The 20,558-nt window shown below is 43.3% G+C and overlaps 1 protein-coding gene across 6 annotated transcripts in view; it reads right to left on the bottom strand.

Moving 5' to 3' along the window:
• Nucleotides 1-20,558, bottom strand: part of PATJ (PATJ crumbs cell polarity complex component) — a 143,617-nt gene that overhangs the window by 34,946 nt on the left and 88,113 nt on the right. For all 6 annotated transcript variants that reach the window (XM_035333857.1, XM_035333861.1, XM_035333860.1 and 3 more), the window contains 3 exons: nt 15,063-15,154; nt 6,010-6,082; nt 2,791-2,883 (listed from right to left, as the gene is read on the bottom strand). In XM_035333857.1, the coding sequence (XP_035189748.1) occupies nt 2,791-2,883; nt 6,010-6,082; nt 15,063-15,154 (258 nt within the window). The remainder of the gene's footprint in view (nt 1-2,790; nt 2,884-6,009; nt 6,083-15,062; nt 15,155-20,558) is intronic.

Raw genomic sequence — 20,558 nt, 5'->3', positions numbered from 1 at the left:
GTAGAGGCCAGGACAGCAGCCATCCTCAGAAAACCCCAACCTGCCATCAGGACATCTCGACATGGCAGCTAATGAGCATGCAAGACTTTGCCTAACACTTGCGTTGGCTCCAGTCCAGAAACAAAGTTGTTTTCTTTCCCCCTCTTATCATCCGAGTCTACAGTGATGTCCATTATACAACTTCCTACTTTTTCAAGTGATGAAGCGACAACAAAAAGTATCTCGGGAGTGACTGACAAATTTATCAGCAACACAAAGTGACTGGAACTTTTTATTCCCGCTGTCATTGGTGAGCCGTCCTGTCTGTGCTTTGAGCTGCATGCACTTGCAGAAGATCTGCTGATAAGCACATACTTTTTATTTACTCAGTGAACATGATCTTACGTGTTGGCTTTCACATTCCTGATTTCTCCTGACATATGCCTGAGAAATTCAGTAACAATGGTGAAGCAACTCACTGTGGAAAACAAGGCATTATTTTATTTTGCCTCGGTCACTAAAAGATTGCCACAGAAATCTCTTCTCCTCAAAATAACAAGCTGCTGGATGTTGCACTGCAGTGTCGAAGCCTTAATGCCCGTATGACCCATAGCCACTGAAGGGACTGATTACAACCAAATTCCCTCAGCATTTAAAAAAAAATAAGACACACTTTTTAGAAATACTTGCCATGTGACTTTAAAATCTTGATCGAAAGCAATATCTGAGGTTCTAGCCTCTAGCATTTTTCATCTGAAAAATGCCTCTAGCATTTTTCATCTGTTTGTGCCTCCATTTTGAGGGCCGGCCCAACTGAAGCCACAAGGAACTGAACAGTTGGATCTGCAGGCATTCAAATACTTTCCTAACCCCACCTCCTAGTGCTTAACTTTTCAGTAGTCATTTATCTAATGGAAAAAAATCAGGAAGTTCCCTCTAAGCAAATAGTAACTGAACAGGGGCAGGGCTGTGCAGCAGCCAGAGGACAGATGCGTTCATTGCCTCCTGGAATTGCCACTGAGCTGGGACAGGTTGCCTCCCCTCTGTGGATAATCCTACGGGCCTGCTGGACACTGTGTTTGGAATTCCAAAGATAACTGGCAAATTGCAGCAGCTGGTTGCTGTTAGGTGCAAAATTTAAGTGGAAAAATAAGCTGGTACAGACAGTCAAAACAAAAAACTAAATAAAGTACTATGCTGATGCTCTCCACAAACATATCCCTTTTCTTCTCTTATTTTTCTGCTGTCCTATATAGGACCACTCTTACCACCGAAGCTTGATCGTTTCATTTCATTTTTATATTTCAGTCTAAAATACTGCAACTTCTATCCAGAGCTCAACGGTTCATTTCTTTCTTGATTCATCACATTTGACAAGATGCTGCCAATAAATTCTGTCCTCTGTTGTCCCAGTGGCGTCTTCCCTCCGTGCCTATCTTGGATTGCTGCATTTCTTCTTCCCATTTTTAGTTTTTGCATTAAATTCATGCTCCCTCTATTAGCTTCCAAAAAACTGCACAGCACGTATCCTATACCAAATTCATTCTTTACAACATATTTTGTATCTTTTTATCCACTTTTGTGCAGTTTTTCACATTACTTTGTAACCTTTTTTTTTGGCAATGTTGAGCAAGAGCAGCAATAAAATCAAGTGAATTATACCCATAAGTGAATACAAGAAGACTCTTGATTCATTTATGTTCCAGCCCATCAAGGGAGAACTCTGAACAAGGCAGGCAAATACGAATACAAATAATTAAACTTCTTTGTAACCCATTAGGAACACAAATCCATTTTACATGCTTGGTTAATTCTGATGCTTGAATACCACGTACTACTTCCTAATTCTTAGAGTTCCTGGACTCGTTAATTAAATATTTACTAGTTACAGGACATTATATATATTCAACTCATATTTGCAAAAACAAACAAACAAAAAGAACACCAAAAACCTGATGGAGCAGGAAGAAGAAATTAGGAAAACAAGTATCAGATTTCCTTCGTGGAGGCCTGCACACAAACCGCGCACACAGCAAATCTCACTGAACGCACTCCTCGAAAAAAGAGTGGACTGTTGGGCAAAAAGTTTGTCTCAGCAAATTTTATGTACCTCTAGGTTAGTCACTCTTCGGCATGTTTAGTAGTTTTCCATTTCAAACTTTTAATACCGAGTCCAAAACAAAGAGGTTAAAGCTGAACCCTGAAGGACTTTGATTTCCGATAACGCACGATCCTGACATACTAAAAATACTAAAAACCAAAAACCCTGTTTGTATCAACGAGAAGTTCAGTATTTATTACAGTGCATACTGACAGTAAGACATTAAACCAGAAGTTATGGGCTTGATGTAGAAATTACTGAAAGTAACTCTATAGCTATGTTATTCAGGAGGCAAGACTAGATTATGATAATAGTCATTTTGGCCTTAGGATTTATGAAGCTATGAATATAAAGAAGAAAATGATTTACAGACCATGCTTTTTTCTGAAGTTTGTCACACATGGATAGCAAGAGTAGAAACTGAATTCCCTAACTGAGAAAGCAATCAAGAGAGACAAAATGCTACGTAAAAACACTTAAACTCAGTATTTTACTAATTATACTGAGGTCTTAATTCATGAAAATCCGTGAAGAAAACTGTTATGTATGTAAAGCAAGAAGTTGGATTCTGCTCTTACGTGTTCTGGATATTATTTGACAAAAGTATGCTGTAATACACCAACCAACACACAGCTAAAAAGCAAACCAAGCCAAAGAGCTGGCATTTTCTAAGCTGTAATTGTTACTAAGCGATGCTGTAAGTCACTTACAGCTTTATTGGATTCCTCGTCAGTCAGACTTTTCATGACAACATCCAAGCTTGGGTCTTCTTCACTGCTTGCAGTTTCGGTGCCACCATGATCCTGGTAGAAAGGATTGATAACAGTTTTTAAACAGAGCTATAATCCCCCATAACAGCTAAAGAAAAAAAATAGACAATTTTACCTTTTCTTTTGTTTTTCTAAACAAGTAGCAGCATGAAAAAGTAAAAAGATCCACAATTAAAGCATCCTACTGTCAGGAGACAAATAAGCGATACAAGTTTTGAAAGACAGACCTCAGTCTCCAGCCAGCCCCAAGTACCAGGAGGTGGTCCAATACCATCAGGTAGCACTTTGGAGCAGATCTGGGTCAATTTTCAAAGCCAGACCAAACCACATCGAGTGTGAAAACCATTGAGTTCAGAGTAAGGAACCCCTGCCAGACTTCTGCAGAGGGGATGAGTTTCACACAAGCTCAAGACATTAAAAAGGAATCCAAGTTTTTCAGGTTGGTACCAGCGGGACTGAGGGCTCTGCCCTGGAGGAATCGCTGAAGCCAAAGTTCCCCTAGACGGAGCGTGTGGCCACCACGCTCCACAGGCTGAAGCCAGCACTGGAGCACCACCTCCAACCCCACCTGCAAATGGCACCTCAGGACTCAGTTACTTCTGCGCGTTACTGCGAGAATACTGCAAATAGCATTCAAATACAACGAATGGAGAAACAATTAATGAAGTTCGTGGACCAAAAGACATCAGTATTTTCACCAAGATGTGCTCCAGAACCACCTCCTACACGAGCTCTGGCCTACACAGCATCCAAGGTATAACGAGTTTCTCTCTTTCCGAAGAGGTTCCAAACAAAAATGGCCTTTACAACATAAAATAGCACCGTACTAGGTAGAAAAGCTTTTCTGATCAGGACTTTCTGCTACTTTCTCTATATAATAAGAAGCATATATTTAAGAAGCTTGTACTTGCAAGAAAAAATACTTATTCCCATACTGATAATAAAGTTTAGATAGAGAGGAAACGGTATCTTTTCACAAAAAAGTTGAGATAGAATTGAAAGTTTCAATTCTCACTAATTTGGCTACATGCAAAATGTAAGGTGGTAATTTTCCTTCCCTTTTTAAAACTGACCAGGTCCCGAATCTGATATTTTGGTCTATTATTTTGATTTACTTTATCTTCAAGTAGTTTCAGTACACTCAAGCCTTTGATCCAACTTTGGAGCTGCTCTCTCTTCCAATGCAAGATAAACTACATACAACAAATCAATTTTTAAGATCTGAATAAAAATTACTGATCAACTGTCATGAGACATTTTACCATAGAGTGCACGATCATGCAAATGTCTCGACCACGGCATGAGGAGTAAACCACTCTCCATCCTTACAAGGCTTACTCTGCTCAGGACCGCAGCAGAACGTGTCGCTCCCCCAGCTAGGCAGATTACGGTGGGGTGGCTTTCTGATCAACGCAACGTTTTGCAAACCGATCTTTTAGCACAATGAATCATTACTCTGCTTTTGGTGGGGTGCCCGCAGCATTGCACCACAACGCGGCCTTATCCTGTCTTGCAACTCCATGCAATGAAGCAAGACCTTGTTTCAAGGCATATTTGCTGTTTGTCATGCTCTGTATTAAAATGCCTTGATGAAGAGAGAAAGATGAGATGAAGATTAACACAACAGCATATGGTAACTATGGCTCCCTGGTATTCTGTTACTTTAGCTAGGCTATTTAATACGATCTGACAAGACTCACGTACAGTATTCGTATCGCAATGTTAAATATTTATTTGGTATTTCAAGATATAAAGCACAGTCCTTTTTTTTTAAGCACACAAATAGCTGACAAAGGAAAGCAACGTCAAGTTCTATACAACATCTTTTGGTTACATTTATTTTATGGAATAAAAAGGTACTAGACTAGAAGTAAAACCCAGCATTTACTTCTAAAACCAGACCCAATGTAAGTAAGAGCTTGCCAGTCCAGCACGAAACTCAACCCAAGAGGATCTACCTTGAAAGGCAAACATCGCCCATGAGACCAAGCTTTTTGGTTCCCACGTGCTGGTGAAGCCTAGTTACGGTCATTTGAGCACAGACCAGAATGTGACTAAACAAAGCTTAGTACGCCCCACAGACACAAATATTAAACAGAGCTGGGAACAACTGCAGGTAGTGAAGAGCCAACAAAATGCATCCAGCCCACCCAGGGTGGCCCAGCGCTGCGGGATTACAGCGATGCCTACTGAAATATCAGGAGTTCGATGCACCTGAATTCGTCAGTTCAAGGCAAGACCAAACCCCAACTGAATTATAAAATATCTTTTGCTTTACTAGCTCAAACAGAAGTAGAATTAAAAAGCAACAGCAAGGCTAACCACATGCTTTATCTAGAAAATGTAGTTACGCTGTATTGAGATGTCAAAGTGCTGCCAGCGTGGTGACACTGCGGGGACTCACAGTGCACAAGAGAGCAATCAGCCGACACTGGGGCTGAGACAGCAAGAAGAGTAAAGAACAACATTGGTAACGTTACCGGACTAAGGAAGGTTTTGCATTAGATTGCAAGCTACAACACCGTGTAAAAGAGCTCCCTGCTCAACCAGCTCTCATCTGCTCCTACAGGAAAAAATGACCAGAAACATGCGATACCACTGCTGGGGTAATGCAGGACGCGGTTGTGGCCAAGGCTCTCGGTGAAGCTGGGATTGCCTCACGATGCTCTTGTCATGGAGCCACGTACACAGCGACCTCTTTACCTTTGCTAGTTGCTGGCACCCCTACTTCATTTTTAGACATGCAAAGGATATTTTGGGGGAAGTGAAACTTAGAGAGAGTGAGCTTTTCTCTGAAAAATGTTTATTTTCGCTAGGAGGATATCCACATTCCAGGCAAAAGCCCACAACTACTCTAACCTGAAGGAAAAGGAGCAGGATAGGAGACAGCAAAGTTTGCATTCAGAGACTTTTTCTCCTCCTGTACAGCAATAACCACTTAATCTCTGTTATTAATGCCATGCCAGCCCTTTCAGTGACAAGAACAAAGAAAAGTGAAATACAACTATTAGGTCAAACTCCTACCCAATGCATTTCATGATTCGGGGTTCAATTACAGAAGGTGATTGAATTTATAATGAACTGCTAATGATGATCGCTCTAATTTAGCAACCCCAACATAAAAGCAAAACCAAAAAACCAACAACCCACAAACCTTACCTCAATAGAAGAGTGGGAGCTGGAAGGCAATGGGAAAGGAGTAACAGCCATCTGATTGACGGCGTCTTCATTTCTGCAAAACAAACAAACAATGTATTACACAGTCAACCACAACGACCCAACTTCTGGCCGTTAGGAAAACATTATCACCGGCAAAAGAGTCGCTTCTTATCAGCAGTCAGAGCTTAGGAAAGCACTTCATCTTCGCTTGTGTTTTCTGCGAGCAGATTACATCCCTTCCTGGGACCGCAGTAGTTTCATCTGGGAGATCTTGACATTACCTCCTTTGGAAATCTAATTTAATGTGGATTATCAGAGGATGCAGTTGGAGTTTATGGCCCCTACACATCAATAGATGTGTTAATACTTTGTTAGCCTCTTCTAATAACGTCTATACTTGTTAACTGCTTATTTAGACTTGTCTAACATTCACACTGTTGAACTATGAAACCTGCTTTTGATGAAATAGATTGCTTCTTCTTCTTCGTCCATATTTGCTAGTGGTATTTTGTAAAAAAAATCAATAAAAAACCTGGATGAATTTTTAGAAAAAGTAGGAGAAAAAAAAAAAAAAAAGATGCACACTGATTCCCTCTATGCACAAGTGCATTATTTTTCCAAAGATGCTTATCATGTATGGCATCTTTTATTCTGTCCTCCTTAAAACTCATTCTTAAGTCGACATTTGATTACTCTAACTTCCAAAAGCCTTTCTTATTAAAGAGCATTCTGTCTTGCTGATGTTTCTCCTCAAATGCCTTTTAAATTATTTGGCTCTTGAAATTAGCTCTGCATTTTTTTTTTGCCTCTGTAAAATTGCATCAAGTAAAATATGACTTCAGTGATATATATTTTTAAAGGCAAATATGAGGCATATAAAAAAAAAGACTCCAAAGTTTGCTTCAAAAGCTTTTCCAGCATGCCTTTTTATTTTTGGGTTGAATGCCTCTCACAGAACACAGAGGTAAGGAGCACGAGGCAAGCCCTATTTTGCCAAAGATTCAGTAACACCACACAGACTGCTTGCCAAAACAAGACAGAGGAGGAATCAGCAATCCTGCTGCTCTGCAGATACAACGCCTTTCATCTCGAGTTCTGACTTTTCAGGCAGCGCACCTTTGGGGTTTCATTTCTGGTCCTACCTTCCAGGTTACTGTAACACAAGCACAGCTTTTCCCTCTTACTTCTAGAATAAAATATTTGACCAGTACGTGCTGAAAAGCACTTCACGGAAATGCCTGAAAAAAGTCTCATTTTATCTCTTAAGAGTTAAATACCTGAAGCCGGTACGTTGATTGCCAAAAGACAACACCATAAATCAACAGCTCTCAGCTGAGCAGCGTGTGGGAAATTCATTCACAGGCTTTTGACATGACAAATCCTACAAACGTTGGCGAATTCATTTACTTATCTTCACCCAAACAGCCACACAATTCCAAGGACTTGGTTCTGTACCACTCATTTTTGTGCTGTCTCCCAGCCTCTCCGCCCGGCCCTGCTCGAAGCTTTGCAAGAGCGAGAAGCCCTGCTGCGAGCAGGAGCAGAGTGCCCTGTTACACAGAAACGCGCACAGAGGGCCCAGACAGAAAGAAATCCGAGGAATGCACGGAATCAAGAACGTGAATTTTATAATCATTTCCCGATTTTCAAGTTTGCTTTGCCCCATGAAGCACGTTAGGCAAGGCCATTTTTCCTCCTCTTATCTTCACGATGCACCGATTTAATCACGTTGCTGTTCTAACCTATACGAATGCATCACCAAATGTGAGGTGTCTGTGAAACCTAGCAATTTTGGCTTGACTGTACAAATTTTTGTGACAGTGTTTCACATGAAGCACAAACAGGGTGAAAACCAACCCTTGTGTAGCTTACAGTGCAGGCCATACCTTGCAATTCGGAGTAAACTTGGAAATAACAAGGTCTGTACAAACCTTTGTAGGAAATACCATTGCAAGAAGCGCTAGACATAAGCTACATGAACTGCATTACAAAGGGGTGTGTGTGTGTAATTAATTATACAAATCAGTTTCTATTTAGTATATGCACACAAAAACGTCCGTGTTTTTTTCCTCCCATCACCGGGATAACATTTTTAGGCGTTTTTAAATGGATGGGCAATTTTATTCCAAGCAGCAACAAAACGCCTTACACTCATTCTCCTGAAAAAAAAGCAATACTACTACTAATAAAAACAAGGTTACGAAATGCCTCAACTTGTAATCTCCCCCTGCTAGGGCTCGTGCATATTTAAATACTTTAATGCTGCTTCAAAAGAGAATGCTTCAAAGCAGAATCAAAGAGGGAACATATTTTAAAGTGTCAGATCTAATAATAAATTGCTCTTTCTGCTCTCCACTTCCGTAAGTGTCCTCAACTAAAACATGAATTTATTTACAACTAAAAGGAGCAATCATTTTCTTTTGATGCTGGAGCAGACAGCTTAGAAGCCTGAACATCATATTCAAATTACAGTAACTGCAAATGAACATCCAATTTATTTGCCAATAGCTGCTACAGAACCACCTCCGAGAAAGCTGTTCTCAGTTACCAGCGCTCGAGATTTTTCGGGGTTAACATGTCGGAGCCCCTCGCAGGCTTCGTACTCGCAGGGTCGAAGACATGCACGATGCAATCCGTAGGGCAGGGAGGCTCCATCGCTCCCCCTGCGCTATCTGCAGGAGGGATAAACAGCCACTGCTCTCGCTCCAGTGCCACCCGGGTTTGTGGAAGGCACCTCCTTGCCGAGCCTGCGTACCAGAGGGCTGTTTGTATCTCATCAGCTACACAGAAACTGAGCGGGAAAGGAGTTCCTCACTCCTCCCGCAAATACTTGTATTGCTTCTAACCTCTACGGATGAGTCTGAGTGAAAATGAGAATTGGATCTGGTTGGAGGTTCACGTGCCAACTGCTTGCACCAGCGTCGCTCAGCGCCGACGCAACAAGAAGGCGTCCTGTCCTCGTTGCAAGAGGTGACGGGAAGCAAGATCAAAGCATGCGTAAGTGGCAAAGACCCTTTAAAGTTTAGCAAAGCTTATATGCTTTCAGATTTATTTGATTAAATCGCCATATTTCACTACATTTTTCTTCCTTGCTAGTCCAAACAGACCCCTGGACACTCCCTGTCCTTCCTCACCGGCCGACGTGCAGAACTTGGGAAGTTTTGCTCCAACATCTGCACTGCTGGTGAAGGGGGAGATGCTGGGGCTTCAGCAAAGACAAACGGTGTTATTATTGACCAATGTTTAACTATGATAAACACTCGGCACATAAAAAACCTAGAGATCAATATGCAAATATAAACCTAAAGGTTTCATCCCACACAGCCGAAGGCAAGCCTGAAGGGAAGCTGGCGCTGTGCGGCTCCACAGCTGCCCCGGCCGCTGTGCTGCACTTATCAGGAGCAGTCTCTGGCACTTCGGAGGAATGTCACACACGGATGGAGCAGTCTGCAAAGCATTTCAGACAGTTATCTTTCTAAAGATGACAACCAGGAGCTACAGGCTGAAACTCAGGTTTCTTTATTTGCTCAGCCACGTCTTGTATCTGTAATTTTTGTATTCGGGTTCCCTGCCTTCCTCTGAGGACATTTGCTCTTGTCCGTTGCGACTAGTCACGCATCTCCCAGATTTGCCATGGTATAGCTCACTGCCACCTACTAAGGAAATACTCGGTGAGCATGCTGGATGAGATTCATCACCTGTCTAAAGCTGAGCATCTCACGTCCGAACTTCCTCTACAGTCAGTGAGGAAACAGGGCTATTCCAAACCCTGACCCACTCGAAAGTGCAATCATCCAAGCACTGCATGACCTGATTAAGGCTGGGAAGAACTCAGTTCCTCTCTGGAGGTTCCTGACAACTGCTCACTTATCACAGAGGTTCAGGTGACTTCTAGATGTCTCAACGAAGGGAGACAAACCTCTTGCCAAACCACCTGGAACTACAGAGTTTGTCAACACTAAAACTTCACAACAGCTCTGTAGGGGGTTGGGGATGCTCTTCAGGAGCACAAAGAATTCCAAGGATCAGGGCAGAAATCAGTAACTTGTATGCAGTTGCATGACACCTTACTTGGAAGAGATCTGGAGAGCAAGCGAGTGAATGTTGTTTGCCCCGTAACCTCGGGCTTCCCTCTGGCTGTAGCAGCTGGGTGCACGAACTCCTGCAGGTTATTGAACACCTGGAGTGTTCGCATCCGACTTGTTCAAGGAAAAATGATATCAGTCCAGGATCTCGTATTTTCTCATCTCTGTTTTCATCCAGAAACTCCTTGGGAGAAAACGAGCTGCAGGAGAGTTGAATGCTGAAAAGACACACTGAGTGTTTCCTTCAGATAGGTCAAGGCAAGACCTTTCTATTGTGCATCACCTGGAAAAGATCTTTCCCACTAGAAAGAAGAGCAGTCTTATTCTCCATTTCCTCTCCATCCACTCTTAGCTAGGTGAGATCCAAATGCACACTGCTATTTTAAATGAATAACTCCTCGTCTTAACTGGTTAGGTGATGAAAGGTTTGAAAGAGACTGAACCACTTAACTTCCTCAGCTGTGTACTCGTTCACATCTGCGTACAACAGCAAGGAGGAAAAGGTTATGAAAAACCACAGGATAAGTTCAAACTTGCACACGCGACATCCGACAGCTTCTTTGAGTTTTCCAAAACAGAAGAACCGAAACAATCAAAGCAAGTAAAAACCAAGTTTATGCTATTAAAATATGAGCAAATATGTAATCTAGGAAAATGAAAGTAAACATGATTTCTAAAGGATGAAAATGCCTAGAGTGACTGGTGTACAGTACACAACGGTACCTACAGAGCTCTGAAAGAGCAAAGATTCGGTGACAAAGGTGCAGCAATGGTGAGCGTTAAACAGTACCGAGAACGGGCCAGCCCCGTCGCTGCCCTCGCGTTACCAGTCCTCAGAGCCAGCAGAGATCCCTCTCCCTAGCACGTCACCATAAATAACAAGAGATTCGTCTTCACAATTACCCCCAGAAAGGGAAGGAGTGGTAAGCTGACAGATTTGTGGGCTTCCCCGAGAAGCTGCAATCCCATCATCAGAAAGCGAGGGTCACGGGACAAATGCTGGCGGTGTGGGAAAATGACTCTGGACCGTCAACAGATGCTACTTGAACAGGCAAAACCCTACAGTACTGTGTCCTTACAGCGGTTTTCGTATTTTATTGCAGCATAAAACAATTTTAAGGAAAAAAAGGTATACCAAATGAATCAAAGAACTAAGCACTACAGGAGGAGGGTTTGAAATCAGCGGCATTCACCTGGATTCAAGCCTTCAAACTATACTTGATCTGCTTATTATACCAACACTGGAGCACCAAAACAGATTAAAGGCAGTTAATTGAGCATGGACAAAACACTGAATGTGCTGAATCATACAGCTCTCCCTGTGTAAGAGCATTCTGCTATAAACTGGATTTCCTGCTACAAATGTAAAACCCAAGCGTCTTATTTTGCATCTTAAAAGAACGAACATTTAATGCGTGAACCACAAATACAATTGACAAAACCCATTCTATTTTGGGAACTAGGGCATAAAGATTCCTTCAAGAAACAAGTCTCTCTGTCAGATTACTGCAGCCTGTACTAGCCATCGTAGCTTGGAAGTAGTGCCTGTAAGCCTAGGAGGTCAGGGAAAATGCTGCCGGGCACTGGTCGGAGGAAGGACGTGGAGCGAGCCATTTCGTCTCGCGAAGACCGTGCTGTGCTTGGGTGATTGGTTTGTCCGCTTAACCGTGTAAGCAGGTTAAAGGTTTCAAATCTCTTACTGTAGAAAGCCACAAAGCACAAAATGCACTGAAACTGAAATAAAAACAAGTGACACTACAACTGCAAATCTTTTGGGTGCTGTTACAAGCTTATGTGATTAATGAGAGCACTGGGAAATGGTGCTGTGTTAAGACCTATATTTTGGAAACCGGCCAAGATCAACTCTTTTAAATAATCATTGTCAATTTAGTCGAGGAAAAGATGCTCACGAAGCAGAGCAAGAAACCTTCAGATACGAGGGGACCGTGATTCTCACGGCATTTACTGCACTGCCGCATCAGCAAAAATTTCAGGAAAGTGTGGGAATGAAATCATAACACTATCAGGGCATTAAAAAAAGAGCAGATATTTATAGTGCAGATCATCAGTTAGGATTTTACTAAAAAGTAAAACAGACTGAGGAGGACACTTATTTTCTGTTCCACCCCCCAAAGTAAATTCACAAAACACCAAGTTATTTAATGACCCATATTACACATCTCACAGAAACTCTTTCTTGTGGCCAGGAATTCCCGGGCTTCTTTTCTAACTGATTAAAGACTTTATGGAAACATCCCCCTGCCCTGCACGTGAACCAAAACACCAGGAATAGGAAAACCTTGATGTAGTTTCCTGCTTCAAAGCAAAGCAGCAGCATGCTTATCACCGGGCACCCTTCATTGGAGAAAATAAGGCCCCAGGACATCAAAGAGGACACTTCTTAGTAACAGAGTCCAAGAGTCCCACCAGCTTTGTTTTTATGTCCTAGATCAGCTCAGGCACACACAGAGGAACGTTTCAGGCTGCAGAATAATGAGTTTCTGGGAAACCATAACCTACTTTCCCCACGTGCTCCAGGATGCACTTTAACTATGCCACGCTATCGGCCTTCTGCCTGCACAAGGAGGTTGCATCAGTAACAGTGCTCAGGAGGAGGGAGGTATTTCTGTTGTAACTGGCTCTTCTGCTTCTTCAGGGCATCGCAGACGCAGCGGTACCCTGCTCCTTCCACGCCGGGGAGCCGAGAGGAACTATGTGAGATCAGGCAAGCAGCAAACCTACCAGGAGAGCTCTCAGGCTGCTACGCTCAGCGCTCTGTTCTCGGCTGGAAGAGCTATTGCACGTGCACACAGTGCAATGGATGGAGATTCACGATGCCCGTAACTTCATGTTTAGTAGAGCTGGCACCACAATGCATTAAGCAGTGCCATTTCAGTACCTCCCTCTTATATTATGGTTTTAAAATAGCTGATAAAGCAAGCGAAAACTTTTCCTACTAAACTGCACTGTGGACAAGACTTCTGGGATTGGCACAGCCTTTTGGTTCATGCATTCAATCACATCCACTGATTCTGAGGTCTAAAGCGTAGGAACTGAAGAATGGGCTCATGGAATATATGTTGCATGGGAAAATGACTCTAATTTCTCCTTTAAGAGACAGCCTAAACTGGCTTTGGTAAAATTTTAAAACACCCTCTTACAAAAAGCAGTTGATCTCAAAAAAAAAGAGAACATTTGTTTTTTTACAGCATTACAGACAGTGCCCTAGTTGCTGATAATGTTTTCTTGGTGGGAGAATTTCTTTTGTTTGCGGTTTGAACGGCTGCTTGGATCAAGAGAACAGACGTGTCAGCTGTCAGCGCACTCCAGTGCACGGCAGAGAGCAGGGACGAGATGCGATCTCTTTGGAAGCGCAAAGACAAGCTCATAACCTAAACAGCAGCATACAAACCAAGCTTTTTGTTTTTCAGCCCTAGAGGGAGCGACAAGAATCCTCCAGTGGTATTTCCAGTATCTACAAATTATGATCATCATGACAATTTTTTGCCTTGAAATCCACTTCTACACAGATAACCTGAAAAATGGGAAATACAGGTAAGAACTCACACGGCGTTTATTCCTTCCCATCCCCATGGAGACTCGAGCTAACAAGCACACACTGTTACAGCCCCGCGGAGTCTGGCCCTCGGCAGCCAGCTGTGGTGCTCGGGGCAGCAGGGCGGGCTCGCCAGAAGCCCATGCTCTCAGTGCTGCCTGACAGCACTGAACTGAGCCCTGGGTTTTGGTTTCATACTTTCTGCTTCTGCCTCTGGAGCTTCCATACCAGGCACATTTTCCACATGCAATTAAGTAATGGTGAGTGAGTTGTCGTACATGACATTTAATTTTCAATAGCTGGGAAAAGTAACACGGGAGCTGCAGGCAAGACCATTAATCTCCTCCAGATCCTGCGTGCTGCCAAGTATAGCAACTCATTCTTCACAGAGCTAATGCTGCTCTTCCATCATTCCTGGGTGTGCTGTACCAGACAGAGCCACGCGAGTAAATGTACACATTTATATGCATTCACCCCCAGATTATGACATTGCTCACAGGTAAGCTGAGTATGAGCAAAGGATATAAAACAGTATCAAGCGTGATGTATACGCTGGTCAGAAGACCACATTAATAAACTGGCATGGTTGTAAGTGCCAAGTCACAGCAGGAACAGTGGCGTCTCTGAAGTTCCCACAAATTAGTGGATATATGAATTCTGGGAAAGGGGCAGCTTCTTCCCAACCCCCTGCCAAGGGTCGTAACAGTAACATCTCCTGAGCTACAGCGAATGAATTGAGGTATGATTAAAAATTTTCATACGTGGAGTAAAAGAAAAGAGGCCCACATGTAATTTTTATGCAGATGAAAGATTGAAAATGTTTTAGCATATTCCCTGCTACATAAGCCATCCCAGTGCTCCTTGCCCAAATCAGCTTTCCCCTCTGTACAAATAATAAGCCCCATTTCAGCTTTTAAATCCCTTTTGGAGGCCCATGCAAAGCCATCCTTCCCATGTTCAAGCCACAGCTGCTCCACATATTCCATCCTGCTCCCCTCCAGCTCCCAGCCTCTGCCCCATTTTCACTCCCTTCTGAAAGCCCGGCTGAAGCAAGCTGCCCACCCGTCTTTGGGCTGACAGAACCAACCCAAAGCACTTCAGGAAGCTGGAGGGGGAAAGGCCTTATCAGTCAGGGTCATCGCAAGCCTGAGAGGGGCAGCTCAAGTCTTCAGCAGGTACCACAAAATAGGCAAATGAATTTATACATATATATGCATATATATGTATATTTAAACATTAAGAAGAGCTCTTGAGCAGTCCTGAGATGAATAGTCAAGGAAAAAGATTATTTCACTCCACAAAGAACTGAATAAGTTCATCATTTTCAGAACAGGCTAAATGTGCAAATTGCAGACGTAAATATGTAACAGAATAGGCAAAATTATGAACGTTCTGACGAGAACTGTTCTTACCGTATGAAAACTAGCTTGACCTTTGATGGGGCGGTCTTAATTATTGCTGAAGCATTCTGATGACTTCTCCCATATAATATCTGATTGTTTATCTGGTAAAACAAAAAAGAGATTTTCATTTAAATGAAGTTCAAAATGAAGTATGCATTGTTCTAATTCACACCACCAGGAGTTCCATAGTGTGCTGACTCCTCATATAAATAAAAACCGACATATACAATAAAACCGACAGCAAAGGAGATGAGCCAGAGAAGGCAATGCCAGGACATACCACATTACTTTGCCTGTGTAGGATCAAACACTTAATCACAGCAAGAAACACCAGGTACTACTTTGGACATGTTTTCTGAGTGCAAGGCAATCCTGTAGTTTTCAGAGGGAAACAGCACGGCTTCCATGCAGTATGTGCTCCAGGAATTTTCCGTCTGGAGGTACCAGAAGTCCTTTCCCAGTTAGAGGAAAATACGATGCCTGATGCCTCCCGGTGCCACACTCAGTGAGCGGGACCTTATCAAGCACAACAGGACCTCTGAGATCAGTAGAGTACCTACTCGCAGGCTAACCAAATGCATACTCAGTAACCTATCACAAAAATAACCCGCAAGGTAAAATTTAAAGCATTTCACAGGCAGGTCTGGTGTTTAACACCCTGCTGCATCTCAGTGAGTGCAATATTCTGGGCTTCAGGGCCCTTTTACTGCCCCTGCCTCAGAGGTACCCCAAGGGGATGCTCGCTTTTCAGCTCAGGCTTGCACAAGCTACAACCACGACGATCACACGCAGTACGTAAGGCAGACAGGCATACCACAACAATTCAAACAAAGGGAAAGCTGAGTACCATGGCAAAAAGAAGATTATGTCAAGGAGATTGACAAAACCCTTGAGCAGTCTATTAGCCATACCCTGATGATTTTCAGGTTTAAAACTCTTGGACTTGAAGAGTTTAAAACTCTGATCCAGAGACCCAGAAAGGTGGTGGTGAAGGAAAACATCCTCCCGTGACAGCAGGGAGCGGGACTACCAGGTCTGTCTTCAGCGTTGACTATTCCAACCACAATAAACATCAAGAAAACAATGATCTGTGGAAGAGCAATTATTTACCCGCACCCACGGACACCTCTGCCTGCTCTGGCATTTGCTACCAAAGCCAAGGCAAAGCAAAACTTTGAATAAAAAGAAACCAAAAGGAATGGCATTTGGAGCTGAGATGGTAGTTCACGTTCACAGTTCTGCTTGCACAGTGTCCTGGCATTTAAGCGAGCATCAGATGCCTCCAAGCTTCCCAACAGCTTGGTCCTCAGTTAAGTAAGCAAGACAAGCACAAGAATAAAAACGCCAACACTTGATTATTCATGAGGGTGGACACGCAGACAGTTTACCTACCCGTTTGCCCGCTGTAAGCAGGCAGAACCAAGAGAGGTGCATGAGAGCTTGGGCTGGCATGAAGCAGTCGGTGCTGAGGCCGCAGCATCGAACCCTTCAAGAGGCCTTCCTGAGGCGCTGCTTGGGCCTGGAGGCTGCAAAGACCGGGCAGGGGCAGCATCCCTGGCCTCGCTCCAATCATCAAGGGCATATTTAACACCTGGTGCCAGAACTGAATACCTGCTCGCATTCTGCTTCAAGCCGGACGTACAATTTCAGTAGGTTTGTTGATTTAATTTCTCTAGGTTCAAAAATAACTTGTTCACTGGGGGTACTGGATGCCTTACAAATTGTTTGGATTTAGTTAAATTACCATCAATTTTTCTAAACAGCAGACTTAGATGAAAATTTATAGTCTTTGTCCTGGCTAAATTAATCCTCTTCAGTAGATGGATCAAATAGCCCCAAATTTAATTAACTCTGAGCTAGGTCTGTAAGTTATAATTATTTAATTGTACCAAAATGAATGGGTAATCAAAGTAATATATCTCTACCATTTTGGAGTGTCCCACATAGTTATTACAGCCAGCATTATTATTTTTTTTAAAAAAGGTTACTTTCTTTTGCAAAGTAAATTAATGTTCCTTTGGCTTCAGATACCACAGTGATGAGCAAAGCACGAAAACCCACTTACATAAACCAAGAAAGTACATTTAGGATTTCGTAAGCAACGCCATTTTAAATCTTTCAGGTTAAATGAAGGAATATGTCGGATAAAACACACAGTACTCCAGGAGTCTAAACTCATAAATCCGCGCCTTACTTCTCTTGTTAAAGATTAGAAAAGCAAAACAAAGCTTTGACCAAACAAAAGAAACGAAGGGACCTAAGCCAGCCTCAACTCTTCTTTGAGTGCCTCTTTGTAAAACAGGAGAGCAGAAAGGAAGCTAAGAGCCAGGTGTGAGGTCAGGTCAGCACACTTAAGTCGGATCCTTGATACAACTCAGCGCTGCCTTGTGGCAGATTTTATCACCTAAGGCCAAACTTATCGTTGGCTTTGCATACAAAAGTTTAGTTTTACAGTTTTACACACTGAAGTATCAGAAAGTATAAACTCAATGAAATCCAAATTCCTAAATTAAGAGAAAAACACTAAAAAGGATTGTTTGTTTCTCAAACTTTAATTTGCAGAAGAAAAACGTTAAATTTGGGTAATTTCCAAAAGAGCACTTTTAAACAATGGGGGAATAATGCAAATCCATACAATTAGTATAACCTGATTGTTATGAAAATCGAGTCAAATGTTATCCCAAAGAAGTGGCACAGCTTCCTATAATTATGTTTTGTAACAATGCGCAACGTTTCTTCTAATCTCAGGAATTGTAACGTTTTGAGATTTAACCGGATTCTCTGAAACAACAGCAAAAGTTTCCAAAAGTTTTTGCCCAAACTGCATAAACTAAAACCCCACAAAAGGCACCAAAGCCCAAAGTAATAAGGAATAGGAAAACAGAGGTAAGATAAATAGTTCATTTGAACGCAAATTGTTCTTTCCTGCCCCAGTTTCTCACCCAGCACACACTCAAACGTTGCCTCATCTGGATGGACAGAACGACGGCGTAAGGACAGCCTCCTGCCCTGCTGCCCCGGTGGCTCTGCCTCAGCCCCGGCTGCCTCCCGCGGGGGAAGAGACGGGAGCAGGCAGAGCTGCAGGCGGGTGCTGCCCTCAGGAACACCACGCTTTCAGATCACAGCTTCAGGAAATACCTCCTGGCACTAACCTTAACTGATAACCTGTATACAAAGTACACGAAAAATGAGTATTATGCTGGAAGTAGGGATTCAAAACAAATATCACTACTAGAATTAATCACTTAAGATGATTTTTTTTTTCACGTGGAAACCCTTCTTTCTATGCTCAAGTCATTGCTGTGCTGGAGGGATAATGCTTCTTGCCTAATCCAGAGTCACAATCTTGGAAGGGGACAAAACCAATAATCCCCCAACAAGAACTGAGAGCAAAGCCCTAATTCCCCCGGTTCAAGACAGACGTGACGTGATTTTGGCTGAGTCGTTCATTTACTTGGGCAAAATACTGACTTATCTGGTATGTTATTATAGCATCACTTGTATTTCCCTAAGAGTCTCGAACAAAATCCCAGTAAAGCCACATTTAGCACGAAAGCCCCCAGCACTGGGGTAGCACAAACACAGCAGGAGCACAAACTGCCTCTCGCTGCCCAAGAGGGACGTCGGGTAACTCGCACGCTGCTGCTGGACTGCGAAGGCTCTCTCGGTCCTTCAAGAAGTGCTGTGGCCTCCTCATGCAAAAAAAAAAAACAAACAAACAACACCATAAGAGCAGCTCTTTTCTATCTCCTACCACACTTCCAGCGAGGCAACCAGGGGCAGCCGGCTGAAAATCCCAGTGTGGGTAACGCAGCCCAGCAGGGCTCTGTACAGCTCGCTCCATTAATAGACCAGTCGGCTCCCTTACAGAACTTCAACGACGATAATAATGATAGAGGGATTAGTCAGCGTGCACAAAACGTACCAGAAGGACAGAGCCACGCAGCGCTCAGGAGCAGCGGGGCCGAGCAGCGCAGGTCCAGCACCACGGGGCCGTGCCACGGGCCATGCTGGGCACCGTCAGCGGCAGGACGGAGCCCGAAGTAATAAGACACGAAGCAGTGCAGACACCTGCACTAGAACAGCACGACTGCCAGGCAGGAACACCACAGATGGCTTCTTTACTTGGAAACAGAACAGAAAAGCAGAGCTTGTGCCACGGTAAAAATGCATCCTTCTGTGCAGGGACCAAATTCTGCCCCAAATACTTTTCCTCCATGTAGGCTATGAGAGTAGGATGAAAGGACCTTCTCCTTCCAATGGCTGCTCTCCCCAGCCACTTATCCATCCAAAACACATCACAGAAGACTTATTAAAAAATAAAAAAAGGGAGATCATGTACCTTTTTTTTTAAAAAAAATATTTTGACCTGCATTTCACCCAATATGTAGGCCGGACTGACTTTGAAAATGAGGCAGGATCATGCCCCTGAAAGACCAAGCTTGCTTGGAGAGGCTAAAAGTGAGATAATATTTCTTTAGTTCAGTGACAGAGGATTTCATGAATAAGAAGAGGCGGTTTGGCAGCATCCCATAACCTTCAGCTAAGTTCAATCAAACTCCAGTTCAAAAGAACAAACCGAGAGATAAGATCCATACACAGGTACCTGTTAACCTTCCCCCAGCAGCCCAGAGAAACAACCTGCACGTGCTGCAGCAGCGTCTGCTGCTTTCACGGAGCAACACCGGCCAACAGGAGTCACTCTGGAAGCTTCCTAAGATGTGAAGGAACTCCCTTCCTGATACATTCACATATTCAAAGCTGACAAGCAATTGAAGTTGCAGATGCAAACATGTTTAAAACATTGAGTGAGAAGAGAACTGAGGTCTATCTGCTGACAAACAGATGAGAACACCAAGGAAAATGGCTTCAAATGCTTATGAAGTGGTTGCAAATTCCAATAGCTTTTTTTTATTAGTGGGCAACGAGCAGCAGCTCAGCCTGCAGGCAGAGCGATGGAAACCTCACCTGCAGGGCAGCACCACCCAAAGGACCAGGGGTTGATTCCTCAGTACCAGACTGTCCGGGGCCCTGAACCAGGTGAGGGTCCCGCGGGGGACACAAGCACTTCTGTACTAACAGTCTAATTTTAAGCCTTTAAGCAGAAAAATAAGCAACCAATCTGGTTCCTGTCGCTTGCTAACTTCTGAACGCTTTAGGTGTGCTGTTAGTGCTCCTCCAGCAGCCTTTGGTGTTCTGACTGCCTCCGCAAGTGAAGCCAGCTGGCTGCCCCGACCCCTGCACGGCTGGCAGGGAAGAAGCACGAAGTCATATTCCTACCTCCGTGACCTGCACGTTTCTCGGCTGTGAGGATTCCTAACGGTTACTGAAATGGATTCCAAACCTCCTGCTTACTGAACAAACCTGCCCGTGTAAACGCCCATTAGTTCCATCCCGATGCTGCTCACATAGAACGCTGAAACGCTTTTAAAAGGCAAAAAAACAGAGCTCTGAATAATTGACCGCCGGTGTGAACATAAGACATCTGTACATGAGTAATACACA

Source organism: Oxyura jamaicensis, chromosome 8, assembly GCF_011077185.1.
Source record: "Oxyura jamaicensis isolate SHBP4307 breed ruddy duck chromosome 8, BPBGC_Ojam_1.0, whole genome shotgun sequence".
In the NCBI taxonomy this organism is placed as follows: domain Eukaryota; kingdom Metazoa; phylum Chordata; class Aves; order Anseriformes; family Anatidae; genus Oxyura; species Oxyura jamaicensis.
This window is presented reverse-complemented; position numbering and strand designations above follow the sequence as displayed.